The sequence below is a fragment of the Colletotrichum higginsianum genome, chromosome 3, assembly GCF_001672515.1.
Source record: "Colletotrichum higginsianum IMI 349063 chromosome 3, whole genome shotgun sequence".
Classification (NCBI taxonomy): domain Eukaryota; kingdom Fungi; phylum Ascomycota; class Sordariomycetes; order Glomerellales; family Glomerellaceae; genus Colletotrichum; species Colletotrichum higginsianum.
In genome coordinates this window covers 1,925,205-1,942,571 of record NC_030956.1, presented here as the reverse complement: position 1 = coordinate 1,942,571, position 17,367 = coordinate 1,925,205, and the positions used below count along the sequence as shown (strand labels likewise).

General features: G+C 55.3%; 3 protein-coding genes across 3 annotated transcripts; 1 reads left to right on the top strand and 2 right to left on the bottom strand.

Annotated features, from left to right (window-relative positions):
* Positions 1-4,571: 4,571 nt before the first annotated feature.
* On the bottom strand, positions 4,572-6,660 carry CH63R_04145 (INO80 chromatin remodeling complex Ies1; the record flags this gene model as incomplete). Its single annotated transcript, XM_018299120.1, has 2 exons — positions 4,572-6,091; positions 6,147-6,660. 2 exons carry the CDS (start codon positions 6,658-6,660, stop codon positions 4,572-4,574), a joined length of 2,034 nt encoding a protein of 677 aa, XP_018160366.1.
* Positions 6,661-8,706: 2,046 nt separating this feature from the next.
* CH63R_04144 (DEAD/DEAH box helicase) lies at positions 8,707-10,878 on the bottom strand (the record flags this gene model as incomplete). The annotated part of the gene is made up of 2 exons (XM_018299119.1): positions 8,707-10,615; positions 10,706-10,878. The coding sequence occupies 2 exons, from the start codon at positions 10,876-10,878 to the stop codon at positions 8,707-8,709; spliced, it is 2,082 nt and encodes a 693-aa protein (XP_018160365.1).
* A 4,541-nt stretch (positions 10,879-15,419) lies between these two features.
* CH63R_04143 (WD repeat domain-containing protein) lies at positions 15,420-17,234 on the top strand (the record flags this gene model as incomplete). The annotated part of the gene is made up of 1 exon (XM_018299118.1): positions 15,420-17,234. One exon carries the CDS (start codon positions 15,420-15,422, stop codon positions 17,232-17,234), a length of 1,815 nt encoding a protein of 604 aa, XP_018160364.1.
* Between the last annotated feature and the right edge of the window lie 133 nt (positions 17,235-17,367).

Below are 17,367 nucleotides of genomic sequence, written 5' to 3'. Positions count from 1 at the left end.
CGAGGAACTGATATGTATAGCTAGCAGGTGAGACGAGGTACGCTACGGTTTTTTTGGGGGGGTTTTTTTTTGGAGTGACCGGGGATGTGTGTTTAAGTCCGTCACTGAAGGGAAGAATGGCTAGGCGCGGAGCGACCAGAAAGGCAGGCCTCAAAACCGCTTACCAAGGCTGATGGGCATCCGACTCAAGTGGCGACGACTTCCGAGGGGACCAGGGGAAGATACAGGGGAAGGAAAAGGGAAACACCTGTGGATGTGAACAGTGAGGTGAGGAGCCAAGAGTTGAAGATGAAGGGGAGCAGAAATGTCAGAAAAGTCAGAGATATGGTCGGCTACCGTGTCAGTCAGTACGTGTAATGACGAACATTGCCGACATATGGATGTGGGCGAAATGGGACCGGCAGCAGCAGATGGACATGCAGATAGATAGGGTGCCTGGGTCCATGGAGACAGGCAGACGGGATTGGATTATTCGCCGCCGCCCCAACTCGCCGGACGAGATCCCACCAGACAGTGGAGGGTGAGCCATTGTGGCCGACTATGACTACCTAGGCGGTATGAATGCCTCGCACGACTAACTAAGGATGACGGCCCCTGCAACTTGAGGGCTAAGGGCCGAAAGAGCGAGCTGCACTCCAGTTACGACAAGACCGCATCGGCCATGGTGGGAGAGGAGGAGAGAGAAAGAGAGAGGGAAGAGAGCGAAGTGAGACAGGGGAAAAGAAAGCAATGGCACAGGCCGAAATGGGATAATACGTATGGATACCGAGGGATGGGGGAGAAAACAGGGATATGACGGTACGACTAGTACGAGGCAAGAAGGTGCCACGCCCGGCCAGCGCAATGGTCGACGTAAGACTGCAAGCGCCTATCCTACTTTTGGTTTCTAAGCGGCCGCTTTTTAGCCGAAGGCATTGTCCTCTCTCTACATAGTGCCTTGATGGCCTGCCCAAAAGGTCCCTAGGTACGAATACCTACCTACCTAGGTAGGTAGGACGTATCTAAGTAGGCGGTAGTGCTTCGTAGCAGAGGCAGAAGGCCCTCCCTCTCTGGCCGCTTCCAAGCGTTGAGCTTAGCCAGCAAAAAAAGCCTTGCAACTGGATTGCAACATCGGGCATCCCCTGCTTCGTCCCAAACAAGCACCCCACTACGACGGTTGCATTCCCCGACCAAGTCTGGGTCCAAGACTCTAGGAGTATTACACATCACTTACGGTACCGGCACCAGTTGCAACCAGTCCTAACAGTCCCGGCATCCGCAAGTGGCAATGGACTCACCTGAAGTAGCTGAAGCCACGCCTCGAAACTTTCCCCCATGTTTCGACGACCATCCAACTAGTCCCAACAGTCTGCGATAAAAGAGCTCGCTGCTGTCGAATTCACTGTGCGAAGACACTACACGTCAGCGCCTCTTGATCAGACGAACCCCCTGCCTTCGCTCCATCCGAACCTGGGTTTTCGACGAGTGGGCAGACAACGCACGACTCAAGACAGGTAAGCAAACAAGAACACATGCAGATGACTCCTGGAAATATATGGCACGTTCCACACAAACAGAATGATTCCGTCGTTGTCTCTTCCCACCGAAGGCGACTGAACTCATGGATTGTTCGATGTTCGCTAGGCCCACTGAGGTTAGATGTCCCCCGGACATTATAGAGTACAAACGAAACCTTTCAAGAAAGCCTGGTGTTGATAGCGGCCCAAGCTGGCCTGGAATGCCAGCGTCGGGGTCGGCAGAGGCCCGCCGGCCGCCTGCATCCAGCGCCCATCCCTGTAGCCAACCACCCCCGTGGAACGATCGTTGGTGCACATCCGCTGCAGTCGGTGGGATGGGTCCATGATTCATTAAAACGAATCCTCGGAACGGGCAAGGGAGTGGGAAAAAAAACAAAATTTGCAAAAGGACTCCGCCGGTGCAAGCCAGCTTCTTCTGACTATGTCCCACATCATTGAGACATGACAGAAGCAATGTCAAGGTCCTTCCTGGGCCGACGTTCTAGACGGCCTGCGAATAAGCTACTCTTGGCAACGACTGGCGGAGCCAGCCGTCCTTGTTGGAAACCGCCCAAGAGAAAGAAAAGATAGCAACAGAAACGAGCTCCACACCACTTTGCATTCGCCCCATTTCTCCCCGTCATCTTGGCACATAATCAGTTTGCTGTACGGTCGGTCCATGGCCGAAGCGGTCCCGACAGTACGAAGAGAACGACGGATTTAGTCGGCAAGGACTTAAGCTCCCAGGACGGACCATGCCATCTTTATCCGACCTCTCACAACGCCTAGCATTTACCAAGCCCCAGGGCGGCAAGCCCAGAGATAAACCACTACAAACGAGAATACGCGCAATCGGCCCATTCCGGGCTGCTGGATTGCTCGTTGATCGTGGACTTGGGTAAATCATATGTGACTGAAGTCGACCCGGAAGTCTCTTCGCCAAACCTGGGTGGAACTTCCGGTTCCTGATCGTTAAAGCCCCTCTCCTCTAAGGAGGTACAAACGCAGGAGGGTCGACACATTTTCAAAAGAACATCGGACGGGGAAGCAAGCATCCTCCGGTTGCCCCTTCTGGCCAACGACATACCTAGCTCCACCCCCTCGGAGCCGGCCCCGACATGCCACCCGAACCGAAGTCCCAGCCCGACAAAGCAATACCAGGGGAGGGATAGACGGTTGTATGCAGATCGTTTGCAGTGTGGCTGTGTCACACAACCCGCAGGATGGCACGAGGACACCGGCTGGTTGACTTGGACGCAACCTCGAGACTGGCGAGCTTGCAGTCGAGTGCTGTCATTGACTCGTCCCAATCCGATCATCTCAATCCTGCTGTTGCCAGCCTCGGCCGAGGTGCTTACCAACATCCTGTATTGGACCATGCGCGCTGGCAATCGCCTGCGCATCATCAGGCACGCGAGAGCCACGTAGAAAAGACATCAGGTAGACCAAGTCCACTCTTCAGATATTGATATACCCCAATGTACCTATCAGGGTCGTGGTGCTACCTGGAGGCAAGGTTGTTCACTAGGATGATCATGGACTTGGAAGCCTCCACGATCATGCGTTTCTAAAGAAATCTCACGATGTGTTCAGTGTTAGGCATAACTTTATATATATTTTTATGTTTCTTTTCCCATGGGTTCTTTCACATACTGTACCTGCGCGATCTTGCCACGGACCGCTTTGGCAACGTACCCTAGTAGATCAAGTCTGCGTAACCAGAGGGGCTAGTTGAGGCTACGAATGTGTATCAAGCTGCCTGATCCGGGTCGACATTTCGCCCAAACCTTTCCCCGCCGGGCCGGTATACGGGACACTGTCTGGTGATATGGTAGTTGGTTCATTGTAGGATAGGAGTCCCTTACTAATTCCGAACCATGACCCTCGGGATGCTTCCAAATGGGCACATGTGGTTGCAGAAACTGGTCTCGTTTGGATTGGCTCATCGCCTGAACTGGGAAACAAACTCTTTGGAGTGAACCGGCCAACCCCCCGTACCAAATACGAGAAGCAGCCAAAGGCCAAGACTTTGGAGTTGAATCACAAAACCGTCCGTGAGTCTGTCTATGGGAGCATATGCCTCGCCATCGTATATCTGTATGTGTGGGACCTCGGGGCTGCTAAGCAAGCCATCTTCCCCGGGGCCAGATGAGGCAGACCACGATTCGCACCGCCGCATCACTTTATTCCCGCCCCCATCCAGCAAGACCATGTTGAGAGCGTCGACACAAGGGAGGCAGCGCCGTTCGAACCGCGCGTACGCTACGCAAGTCTCTACCATACGAACCCATGACCCCTCAGGCGGACGGTTGAGTATAGTCCCGATGCTAGGGCGTCTCTCATGCTTATTTGTAGCCACCGACATCGCATACTCTCCGGCTACTCTCTCCGGTACGCGTGCCGGAAGACGACCGAAAACTACTCATGTACCATACTTACCAATCAGTCCCGGGACCGGCTTCGCGTTCCTTCTCCCGGAACTTCAGCGCACCAAGCGAACCACGGCTCGCTGGGGCAGGACATCATCATCACCCCCCTCTCCTCGACAAAGGCATACGATCCAACACCTCACGCGCTCCAAAGCAACAGCACGAAGTATACGAATGCTGATGGAGTTCTCGTCACATGAAAGATGTCACCACAACGGGCAGAGAATCACTAGCAGAGAAAAAGAGAAGAAGAAAAAAAGTTCCTACAAAAACGGCAAAACCCTCAATACGCTTCTTCCTATAGAAACCCTTTCCTCTCCCAAGCGTCTTGGATGTCTACACCGTCCTCCTTCCCATTTATGAACCCTTCGCGCCAAATTCTGGTGTAGTTTTGTTCGTGCTGCTAGTATACAACCCGGACGCCCACAATTCTAGGAAAAGAAAAGGACAGGAATAAGAAAGACTCAAGGAAAGAAAAACTTGGACGAGGAATGGCTTCGCATGCCATCCATCAGCAATGCATAATGCAGACACCGCCATGAGAAAGACGGCGAGCGTGTTCCCGGCGTGTTCATTTCCGTCGGGGAGATTCAATCAAATCGTTTAGAGAGAAACGGAAAAGACGAGGAGAAGCGCCATATAACTTTCACTCGTCCTCAGAGGCAGAGTCCTCGGCGGCAAGGCCCAACAGAGACCTATCCATCTCGTCCAACTCTTCGTCATCGTCGGCGGCAGCTGTCTTGTCAGCATCGTCGCCGTCGTCCATGGTGATATCTCCCATCGTGATGTCGCCGAGGGTCTCGTCACCGTTGACATCGCCGTTCGCCCGAGCCTGTGATCCATCCCTCGCCTCCGAGGCTCTCAGGGTGTCAAGGTCCATTGTCATGTCGCCCGCTTCGTCGTTGCCGTTCGTCTCGCCGTTAGCCTTCTTCCTCTTCCTGGGAGGAATGACTCCAAGAGGAGGGCCTTCATGAGCACCCCATCTTTTTAGCCGTCGTGATGTGCGTCTCAAGGCTGCGGTGTAGGCGTTCGCCTCTTCACCGAAATCGTCGTTCTCCGAAGCCAGGGGCGCGATACCCCCGAGACCTTTCTGTCGGAAGGGTCCAGAGTTCCCGTCGTTGTTCGACAGCTGCTGACGGGGGTCATCCTCTGGGTCGCTGTCCTCGAACGGATTATCAATTTGCTTAATACGCATGAATGCCCGATAGAGAGTGCTTCCTTGCTGCCGCTTTTTCTTCGCCTTGTGAAGCTCCTTCCGGTAACCACGATCCAGAATGTACTCGACCCGTTGGTTTCTGTTCCTCTCCACCGCGATTTGGTGTGCCGTGGGGGGGCGAGGTTTTCGAGCAACGATGCCCTCCGCGGAGCCATGAGCAGGGCCTGCTGGGGAAGATGCCTCGAAAATCTGATACTTGAGCGGTGCCCCGCCACGTCGAACCGAGCCCCCAAGGCCTCGTGCCAATGCCTTGGGTGGCGGTGTCGACCGGACGCTATCCATATCAGACTCGTGCTTCGAAGGGCGAATGCGAGGTAGGATGGCCGGCCCATCCTCAGCCATCACACGCGATGTTCTCGAGCCTCGTTTTGTTTGGTTGTCGGCAAGGTACGCCTGGTCTGCCTCTAGAATCTTGGCGCGCATCTTCTGCTTCTCCTCGCCGAATTTGATCTCCACCTCCGTATCGACATTTTCTGCCGCCTCGTCCTCTGTTGTCATCTCTATGAGTTCGGGAACGCCTTGGTTAGCAACATCGACACCGTAGTCGACACCGGGTCCAAATGGGTTTTCGTCGCAGCCCTCTTCCGTGAAGTCGGATTCGAGGTAGAACCACATGATCCAGAGGAACGCCTTAGCGCGGGATATGCTGGTGTAGTTGGTCTTCATGACCAAGTCGTGGAACTCTCGTCCCGGAGGAAAGTGCAACTCAGCAATCTTAGCGGCTGATTGGCAGATGACGAAGAGCAGGTTGACGGGGTTCGTTCGGGGGACATCGCGGGCTTTGATTTTGTTCAGGCTGCCAGGCTCTTCGCGGTCCTCAGCACCACCCTTGAGGATAGATTTTAATCTTGGAGCGTCCTGGAGCTGTTTGTAGGCATGCGCATCTTGGTGTGCCTGTAGGGAGGGGATGGCGTGGTATGTTCGCAATTGGGCTCGCATCTCGGGGAAGACTGCAGGCCTGTTAGCGGCCGATAATTGATGGACTTACATCGGACATCGACCTACAGTTGAGCGTTGTATTCATTCTGCCAATGTTGACGAGCAGGCAGACCATGGCCATGCCCTTTGCTGCACTGCGATCGCTTAGCAACTTGTCGCGAAGGACCTTGCTCGTCTTGCTGCTTCGCGACATGGTGTCAATGTAGAGATCGGCAAAGTTCTGGCGAGGTCTCTCGGGCTCGTAAGAGTTCGTGAAGACGGCTGTTTCGTCATCGAAGATAGCCTTGAGGAAGTCGTATTGAATGTCCTTGCGCCAGAGTGGCTCGCCATCTTCCTTCTTCAGATGCCGAATCTTGCCGGTGATGTTACTGGACGACTCCTTTGCCGCATTCTTCCCCTTCCCGCGACCCGATGTCTTCTCGGTCGGCTCGGGCGTGCCATCCATCATCCGTGTATCGTCGTCTTCGGTCATGGCTTGGGAGAGGAAGGATTTGCCCTCGTCACCGCGCACTGGGGAAGTAGGCGCCTCTGCGTCCGACACGGCGTTGCCCGCAGGGGAACTGGGAGAATCCGGCGACATTGCAGGAATGCGTGATGTTGGTCAATTGGCAGGCGTCAATGATTCAGAGCAGATTCGGATAGTTTGCGATCATTGGTCCACAGTGGACTAGCTCGTCATACGAATGCGGAAAAAGGCGTGAATCTCGCGATTATGGAGCTGGGAGGTGATCTTCGAATTAAGGGATAAATGAGGTTGGTGTTGGGAGGAAATTGGGGCGCGGATCGAGTGAATTGAAGAAAGTGTGGATGATGGATCGAAGTTTGGTGTGACGTGCTGTGTTGGGTTGGACTTTTCCGACCGCCCAGACCAGCTGCTGATGTTCGGATTCCACTACCAACTCTCAGAAAGCGAGGCACGGAGCGCGGCTCACGATTTGGGGGGAAGGACCGCGTCAGGCTGACACCAACCACTGATAGTGAATCTGCCGTCCACAAAGTCTGGGATGGGGGCCTTGCCAACTATTTTTTTGGTTTAATGTCACAATTCGGGCGAGAGACAGAAAAGTCTCTAGTGCATCACCAAGCGATGATTTTCACTTTTCGAATTATCACAGCAGCCACCACCAGTCGAGGTTCCCGGGCACTGACATTCAGTGTTCACGGCTCGCGCCTAGCTAGGTGGCCTAGCACCCACCCTTCCTCCGTTACCTGCGCCGCTTCCCTTGCCTTGTCTTACGTAAGGACTCTGGGGAGACAACCTGGCTTCTCCAGTTCCAGTCCCCTCCTTCCTGGGTCCCGCTCCAGAGATTGCTGCACTTTGTCCCTTTGTCTACCCTGAGTGTAGAATATAAGGGTGTCGAGAGTGCGGTGATTGAGAAAGTGGCAACCAACCTTGTGTGTTGACTGCATTTCATTTTGCCCAGGTTCTGTCTGCCTTCCTCGTGTCGCCCACATCCTAGCTAGGTACGGCGATGTATAGCAGTAATGATAGTGGATATAGCATATTGTTAGCCGATGGTCAAGGGCTCTCGGGAGATCTGGTGCACTTCTTTCTGAACTCATGTGTGGAACACCTAGTCGTATCTCGCAGTCTCAACCAACAGCACAACGTTATGACACCACGTCGCATCACCCAAGTGTCATCCACGATATCTTTCATTCATATCAGAATCTGTTTTTATTTGGGACTTCTCAGTCCAGACTGGCTGTCTATCAGGGGATGACCTTTGCACGGCCGCCTCGCCCCGAACCCAAGACCGAAGTCTCTGATGCCTCCAGCCCCCCGCAATTCCTTTTTATTGCAGGAGCTGAAGACCACGTCCATGTGTGGCCATTACCGATCAAGAGCAAGAACTTTTGTAACCCCTCCCTGTTGAATCCCATCTCAGTGTCTGGGAGGGCCTCTGGTTCCCGCTCTCAAAACGTCTCGTGATTAACCGTCCTGTCGACCGTCCATCCGAACCTTCCATTACCAGTCCAGCCTACGCTGTCGCCTTGTCTTCAGTATCGCTGCCCTGCCCTGTTTGCCCCGGGGCAGACCTGCAGCGTCGATGATGACCAGACGACCGAGAAATCCACTTTTGTCTATTGTATGCACGGCGAGATGCATGACCCTTCTATCATCGAAAAGCGTCGAATATGCCCTTCGGGAAACGCTGGAAGAAAAGCAGAACATGATCTTCGTAATGCGTAGGCAGATCCAGGATCCGTTTCGTGTATCCGTAGATCCGGCCACGCTGCAGCACACCGCATGTGTGTTGTCATGCAGCTCTGCCGATTCTCAAAGCTTTTCCCAATGTCAGTCTAAGGGTATCATGGAGTTTCGGTCCAGCAAAATCAAAGAAATGCTCTCTATCGATGCCGATGCCTGTCCGAACACCTGATGATGCTTCTCGTTGAGAACTGAGAGGCACGACCGTCGGCTCTCGGGATCATGTCGCCGTGTCGAAAAAGTCGAAATGCAGAAAAAAGCGTGACGATGAATGCGTACCATGTCGACCCATGCGCGCAAACTAAAAGAAAAAATGAGATTGGAAATTCGCAACTTGTCGGAGAAGCTGCATGGCGAAACGTTGCGAGACCCCGTATTGTGTCGCAGTCGCCAGATGTCTTGGTAGGAAGACGTTTACCACCAGGACGAGTTTCCGCCACCGGGGTTACCGTAGCTACCGCCGCCGTAGCCACCACCACCACCACCATAACCGCCAGCGCCGCCGCCGAAGCCACCGGCAGCAGGGGGGGGGCCACCGAAACCACCACCGCCGCCGCCAGCGCTATAGCCACCGCCGGCACCGCCACCTCCGCTGAAGCCACCGCCAGGGGCACCTCCGAAGCCGCCACCACCGCCACCGCCGCCAAACTTGCGGAAGTCACGGTTGGCGCCCTGTCCACGGCCACCGCCACGAGGACGACCGCCACGGCCACCGCCGAAGGAGGACTCACGGGCAATGGTCTCGAGGAAGCTGGGAACCTCCTGGTTAGCCTCCTTAAGGAGGTCAAGAAGTTCGCGAACGACACCACGGTTGCCACGGTTGAAGAAAGCAGTGGAGTGGCCAGTGTTTCCGGCACGACCAGTACGACCGATACGGTGGACGTAGTCGTCAATGTCGGTGGGCAGGTCGTAGTTGACAACATGGGTAACGTTGGGAATATCGAGACCACGGGCGGCAACAGCGGTAGCAACCAAAATGGGGCAACGACCGTTGCGGAAGAACTCCAGGGCACGCTCACGCTCGCGCTGAGTGCGATCACCGTGAATCGAGGTGGCGGGGAAGTTCTGGTTGATAAGGAAATCGGACAGAGAGTCGGCCATGCGCTTGGTCTCGACGAAAATGAGAGTGAGACCAGCACCGTGGGTGTGGAGAATGTCCAAAAGGACAGAGCGCTTGTCGACGTCTTCAACGTACTCGACCTTCTGGGTGATGTTCTCGGAGGTGGAACCAACACGACCGACAGACAGGAAAATGTAGTCCTTCAGGAAGTCGCGAGCGAGCATCTGAATGTCGCGGGGGAATGTGGCGGAGAACATGAGGGTCTGGCGGTTCTGGACGTTGGGCATATCCTCGCCCTCGACAATGCGGCGGATCTGGGGCTCGAAACCCATGTCAAGCATGCGGTCAGCCTCGTCGAGCACAAGGTACTTGATGTTCTGGAGGGAGATACGACCGCGCTCTATGAGGTCGACAAGACGTCCAGGGGTAGCAACGAGCAAGTCGCAGCCGCGCTCGATCTGACGGAGCTGGGAACCGATGTCGGCACCACCGTAGACGACGCAAGGGCGAACCCAGGAGCGGTACGCAAACTTGCGGGACTCCTCGTAGATCTGGGAAACCAGCTCACGGGTAGGAGCCAGAATCAGCGAAGTGGGGTAAGCCTTGCGCTGACGGCCAAAACCGCCGGCGGCGTTGGGCGGAACGGTAGAAGGACCGTTGATGAAGGCCTGGGAGAGAATGGGGAAGAGGAAACCACCAGTCTTTCCGGAACCAGTCTGGGCACAAGCCATGAGATCGCGACCGCCCATGACGATGGGAATCGAGTACTTCTGGACGGGGGTAGGGACCTTGTAGCGAGCCATCTCGATGTTGCCGATAAGATGGTTATCGAGAGGGGGGTTGGAGAAGGTGAGGACCGGCTCAGGGACGTCGTGTCCAGAAGCTTCAACAGGAATGTCGTCGTACTTCTCGAAGTTGATACCGGTCTGCTGCTTGGACGAGTCGTCCACGCCAGTACCGAAGAGCTCGCGCTCCACGCGGGGGTTGGCAGGGCCGGGAATGTGCTTGCCGTCGCGCCACTGGCCATCGCCAGAACCACGGGCCTGCTGTCCACCTCCACCACCAGCGTGGCCGCCGTAGCCGCCGCCGCTGTATCCGCCGCGACCGCCGCCCTCTTGCCAGCCACCACGGCCACCACGAGGAGCGAAGGACTGCTGCTGGGCAGGGGGGGGGCCGGGAGGACCTCCAGGACCTCCGGGGCCGCCCATGGCAGGCCAGTCACCACCGGCGGGCGCGCGGGCATCGAAATTCTGTTGGCCTCTACTGCTCAGGTCGGTTAGCTGTTGTCGTTCCCTCATCAAGGTTGGAGGAGTAGATAGGGAAGGTGTTCCATATCGAAGGGGTAAGACTGACCCAGCCCAGGCGCTGTTGTTGATACCACCGCCGCCGTTCATTGCCGCCGCCGCCGCCGGAGCCGGAGGAGGGGGACCACCATTCATCTTACGCATGTGGGGAGGAATGTAGGAGCGGGGTTGGTTCTGCTGGTCCTGGATGTTCAGGCCAGACATGTTGAGCTGATCAGCCATGATGATGAGTTGACCGGGTCGACGAGGTTTGGTTGTTTCGTTTTTCGACAAAAGGGTATCTTGGATCGAACGTCGGATATTGGGTTACCCTCGAAATGACTGAAGAACAGCGGAGAGAGTAGGTTGAAGGTAAAGGAAGCCGGTCCGCGTTTGTTTTTGTAGGGGGGAATAAAAACAAGCAAGCCGAAGGATGGGAAAAGAGAAATGAAAACCGAAAGTCGGGGCGACTTCCAAAAATTCGTCTCTCGAGGGATCGTCTATTAGGCAAGGTGCAATCTTCTGAAGACGCACGACGATTAGTTCAGAGCCTTGTATTTCCCAAGATGCTTCAAAGGAAAGACAAGAGAACAAGTGATGAAAAGTGATGAGTCGGTGAGAGGGGGATGGGGGATGAAGGAATAGGAATCCCTTTTTTTTTGCGAGGTGGGAAGAGTTTTGTGGGAGAGGGGAGGTGTGGGTGGGAAAAGGGATTTTGAAGATCGGAGGCGGCAAGGAAGTAGGGGAGGGAAAAAAAAATTGGTTTGAGATTGTGTCGGAATCCACCAGAAAAGGCCAGACACCCCTGCCATCCCCGTTGGCACTGGCGCTGTTTGCTGATACTGGCAGTAATACTGTACCACTGGACCGCACCTGCCCTCCAAGAAAATTTGGGGGGCGCCCTCCCCCCTCGCTTCCCTTGTTGCCTTTTGCGCTTTCCTCCCACCCACTTATGCGCAGTGAGGTGAATTGACGGCGGGCTTGCCCCTGCCTCGACGGGACTGGCAACGCACTGGGCCCAGTAGGGACACCCGACGCCGCTCGGTGCAGTCCTCAGACAGGCAGGCTCCAGGCTGCCTCAGCCGCTACAGCCGCTACAGCCCGCCAAGGGGTGGATAAGCAAGACACCGGATTGGCCACCCTGGAGCGAGCGTAGCATGTGCTCGGATTTTACAGGGTGAACAGACAGAGGATGATGATGATGACATGTGAGGTGACAGCCCACGCTAGCCCATCTTTCCAACCAACAACCAACCAAGTTTTTTCTTCTTCTTTTGTTTTGTCTTGCGATGCCAAAGTATACTCTCTCCTGTCCTTCTTTCTATCTTAACAAGATACAATAGTTCCGTCTCTCTGGACTGAATTGGAGGGATGGCCAGAAAAACACTACTATGCCAAGTGTCTGATTGGGAGAAGGAGGTAGGAGAAAAACGCGGTACGTACCTGCTCTAGCACCTGCCACACCTGGGTACATATCTACCTGCCTACACGTAACAATCCGAGTGCCTTACCCTGAGGTGAACAAACGTCACAAGTCGATGTCGCTACGGGCCGCGCATGAACGAGACCCTGGACTGTTGCCTATCGAGGTGTTACGTCTTTTTTATTCGTCTAAGCATGCACTCCCACGCAAATCATTTGGTGACAGTCCCAAATGCAACAGTACAACGCTACAAGTGGAAGGGGTCAATTTTGACGACCCCATGGTCACTCGAGATTGTGCAATTGGGAGCGATGCAATATCTGTAGAAGGCTGGCGCCCAGATGTTCCACATGGCTGGGCTGGATGGGTATCGGAGGTAGTAGAACTCTGGTGGCAGGGCACAAACAAACTAGCGCCGACGGGAAGGGAAACAATGCAGTTCGGGGTTACAGGGTGCCCCGCAACGCGGTCAAGAAGATGGAGGCAAGTGGCCAAGTGGCGATAAATCATATGACATCGGGTTGCAAGTTGACCAGCTGAGCCTCGTTGTGGGATGACTCTGACTTCGAAACGCCAATAGACACAGGCACATCCCCCCCCCCCCCAAAAAAAAAAAAAGCGGCATCGAATTCCTATGAAAGTTGAGGCGATTTCCTTCCGTCACAATGAATATCTGCCTGCTCGCATTTGTTGTCGCCCGAAGTCAGCGCCATTCACGCGATACCCCAAGAAGGGCGCCAAGTTTTGTTTAGGTCCCAATTAACTAGGTTAATGAGTAGTGAGAACCGTGGTTGAGTTGAAACCAAACACACAGTCAACTGAACGAGCCGAACGGCAGGCACTCACTCCGATCCTCTCTGTTATTCCCTCCATTGCCAATGCCCCATGACACTCTTCCACTGCTTTTACGACTTCGACCTCTGAACAACCGCCAGACGGATACCGTCATCTGCATGCAAGACAAGCCCAAGCAGTTGCTCGCCTTCAATCAACTGTAATCATGGTCGTCTGCCTGTAAAAGCAGCCAACGTCATTTCGTGGGGGTAAGGGAGTCGTGTGGACCCATAAATCACCGCCCAAGAGCAGCAAGAACCCTTGCGCAACACAGGCCAGAATTTGACGGCCATGTCACAATGTTGCACCTCCAGGGCGCGGGCCGGGTACGAGACAATTCCACAAAAACTTTGGTTGTCTGGTGCATCGGAGCCGCCGAACCACCATCGGCAAAGGATAAAGATGAAATTCGTAGAGACTAGTCAGCTATGAATCTCACAAGGGAAAGCACACCATTGCGCGAGTCAAACGCCATTCCCGACGCATACTTTTAGACGAAGTATATACCCAGGTACCTCACCTGCGAGTGGTCTGGAACCCCCATCCGCCGCCTTTCCATCCTCTTTCCCAACCCTTCTTCCAAACGCTCGTGAGATGGGACGGGGAGTAGTTTCTGTAGTAAGGAAGAGCAACGAACAATTAGAACGTTCCGAGTAAAGGTAAAAAAAGAATTCCTTCAACTGGGCCGGTGACCTGGTACCCGTTTCATAACCTGCGGCATCCCTGCAGCCGACCTGTGACCTCAATACTTGCTCCAGCCTCCAGCAGTGGTAATGCACTCGGTACCCGACTCAGTTGCAACATTGCCCAACTGGCAACCACCCGTACGATAGACTGACATAGGGATCACCACACCGTTCCCAAGCACGGTCAGACCCGAGCCCGGCACAGCCTTGTGTCCGCCGGAAACGAAAGGCATGAATAACTGCCGGCAAGTTCAAACAATGCGGCCTTCTCTTTCCTTACACAGACTGGGTCCTCTCGGACTGACCCGTCCAGGCTCCCCTCAGCCATGTCGGCTTGTGTCTTTCTACACAATGGGTCCAACATCCACGCAGGATATTGACTTGGAATCAATAAGGGTTTGTCGTGATAGAACTGATGCCTGTATCATTCATTTACCAGCCCGGTCTAGTAATACATTTTGCTGGCAAGGCGGGTTCCTCACCCTCACACCCATCGGCAAAAGGGTCATCCTCCCTCCCCTCTGTCATCGTATCCCACAAACCATCACCTCAAGCGGCCTTCACCACCTTGTCATCGTCGAACTCTATGTCCACGATACCGTCCTTGGTCACAGCCTTGACGGTCATGCCCTTGAAGTCAATCGGTAACCGTCTCTTCAGCTCGTCCGTACACAAGTTGAGGATCTTGATGCCCTGGCCGAGCGTGATGTCGGGGTGGTGATGTTTATCGAGGATCGACAAGCAGTAGTATCTGGATTCAACGTGTTAGCCAGACTCGCCACTTTCACCATCTCCCAGGGAGTCGTAGAAGCTTGGCAGACGGAGGGCGGCTTCAACGTACTGTGCGTAGCCGTGAGCGGCGTATGGCAAGGGCGCCAGCGATGCGAGGTAGTCCAGCCAGTACAGCGCGGGCTTCTGTGTGATGGGGTCGACGCCGCCGAGGAGCAGGTTGACGTTGTACGGCTTCCGCGACCGCAGGCTGGAGGCGAGTTCGCCGCGGACGAAGTTGGCGAGACCAGATGGGGAGAGGTCCGTCTCATTGCGCATGGAGTAGAGCTGGGAGTTTGCTTGGATGTAGTCGGCGAATTGGACTGGAGAGGGTCGGCCCATGTTAGCATACCTTCCCGCATTGCGAAAGACCCGCGGAGGGGTGAACCTCCAGCGGGGTAGGAGCGTCATGACATTTACTGACCAGTATCGCCCGACTCGCCCGAGTATGCAATCAGTGTTTGCTTGTTGAGAGCTCTCGTCTTGTCGTCGGCAGCCTTGAGAACCGTCGCGCCACGCATGGCAGCTTTGGAAGCTGCGATGATGGTAAAGTCCTTGCCCGTGATACCCAGTAGTACCTCCCTGCCGGGGCGCACTATGTATTAGCTTGCTGCTTCTTAAAGGAACGCTGAACGGGAATGCTCGTATCTCACATGTTGGCAGCTGTTGATAGTTTTTTGGTTCGTTGTTGGAGGCAAGTGAAGGTTCTGGTGATGCACGTTCGTCGATAAATGGGTGTCAGTCGTTCGTCAGCCTTCAACCTCCAAGGTCGGTCGAGCTACCCCCCGGAACGCGCAGTCAAGCTACAGCCTGAAGCGAACGGGCCGCCCTGGGCGAATTCTGCCTTTCCAGACCGCTGCCGCCCGGAAAAACCACCCCCCAGCTGTCTTGGTCTTGATTGGGTACATCAGCACCCCACCTCGACATCTGATTCTCCGAGATACGTACCCACCGAACTTTTTTTTCCCTTGGGAAGCCCACCTCCAAAAAAAATATCGTCGATGTAAGCGGGCCAGGACGCAAAAAAAGTTGCCCAGATACCCAGGCAAGGCACTCAAGAAGCCCTGCCCAAAATGTCGTCCTTCTTCACAATCCCCGGCGCCAATAAGAAGAGGAAGAGGACAGACGCCCCTGCGGCTCCCAAGAAGCGAATTGCCGCCTCCAAAACCTCCGGCAGAGCCCCTCCGAAATCGTCTGTAGCCGCCAAAGGCAGCAGCGGCGGAAAAGGCAAGAAATCCTCAGCAACGGCAGCACTTGCCTCCAAGAAGCGAAATGAGCGCGACGATGACGACGAATCGATCTCGGGCAGCGACTCGGACGACGAAGGCATAGCCTCCGCCGCGGAGGAGAGCGACAATGGCTCATCGGAGGACGAGGATGGTGTCGCGGGCGAGACGGCCGCCGAGCGCCGCCTGCGGCTGGCGGAGCGGTATCTCGAGAACGTCAAGCAGCAGGTGGATGATGTGGGCTTTGACGCCGCCGAGATCGACCGTGACATGATCAACGAGCGGTTACAAGAGGACGTGGCCGAGTCCAAGGGAAAAGTCTACCGCGCCCTCGTCGACGACCTCGCCTTCGACCGCGCGACCTCGTCTTTCTTCCGCAACAATACCGAGACCTTCACCTCCGTCGCCGTCAACGCCCCCTACGCCTACACCACCACCAAGGACATGTACCTGCACAAGTGGAGGATACAGGACCTCCCGCAACACCAGTTCCCCCAGACGACGAAGAAGAAGCCCAAGAAGCCACCCGCGCCGCCGCGCAAGAAGCCCGAGCTAGAGAACTGGCTGAGGGGCAATCTGCACAACGCGACAAAAAAGACGTTTCAGCGTCACGTTGAGAAGATTCTGTGCGTTGCCGCGTCGCCGGACGGCAAGTACGTCGTCACGGGCGGTGAGGACCGCAGGCTCATCATCTACGACGCCGAGACCCTCAAGCCCATCCGCGTCTTCACCCACCACCGCGATGCTGTCACCGGCCTCGCCTTTCGCCGCGGCACGAACCAGCTCTACTCTTGCTCAAAGGACCGAACGGTCAAAGTATGGAGCTTGGACGAGCTGGCCTACATCGAGACCCTGTTCGGTCATCAGGACGAGATTGTCGACATCGACGCTCTTGCTCAGGAGCGCTGCGTCAGTGTAGGCGCCCGCGACCGGACAGCACGTCTGTGGAAGGTCGCCGAGGAGACACAGCTCGTCTTCCGTGGAGGCGCCGTGGACAAGAAGTCTCGCCCAGACGTCGACCCGCGCTCGCTGCCACACGAGGGCAGCATGGACCGTGTCGCCATGATCGATGACGAGCTCTTCGTCACGGGTAGCGACAACGGCTCCCTCGCCCTCTGGAGCGTCACGAAAAAGAAACCTCTCCACATTTTTCCTATGGCCCACGGCCTGGAACAACCCCTCCGCCCGGATGAGGCTTCGGCGGACCATAACCCAGACCCGAAGATTGTGCCCCCGCCGCAACCGCGGTGGATCACGGCGCTTAAGACGATCCCCTACTCGGACGTCATCCTTAGCGGAAGCTGGGATGGCTGCATAAGGGTATGGCGTCTAAGCGAGGACAAGCGAAAGATTGAAGTAGCGGGTGTTCTCACATCGGAGGCCGAGCAGGCGGCTTCGAAAGCCGCCAAGGGGAAGTCAGAAGATGCCGCAGGCGGCTTGAAGGGAGTGATTAACGACATTGCCATCTTCGAACGTGGTGATCGCGGCCAAGATGGCATCTGCGTCGTGGCGGCCGTGGGCAAGGAGCACAGGCTTGGCAGATGGCAGATGCGCAAGGGTAAAGGGAAGAACGGAGGATACGTTTTTGAGGTGCCCAAGGTGTTGAAAAAGCCGGAAGTGAACGGCAACAATAATGACGCATCGAATTCGGAAAGCGAGTAAAAAAAAGCATATAGAATGGTGCCCTCTCTTTGAGGGAGAGAAGGAGAGAAGGAGGGACGTAAGGGGAAAAGCATTTATAGAGGATATTGTACTACAATGTACGAACTACGACTTCAGCCTCTACTCTTCTTCA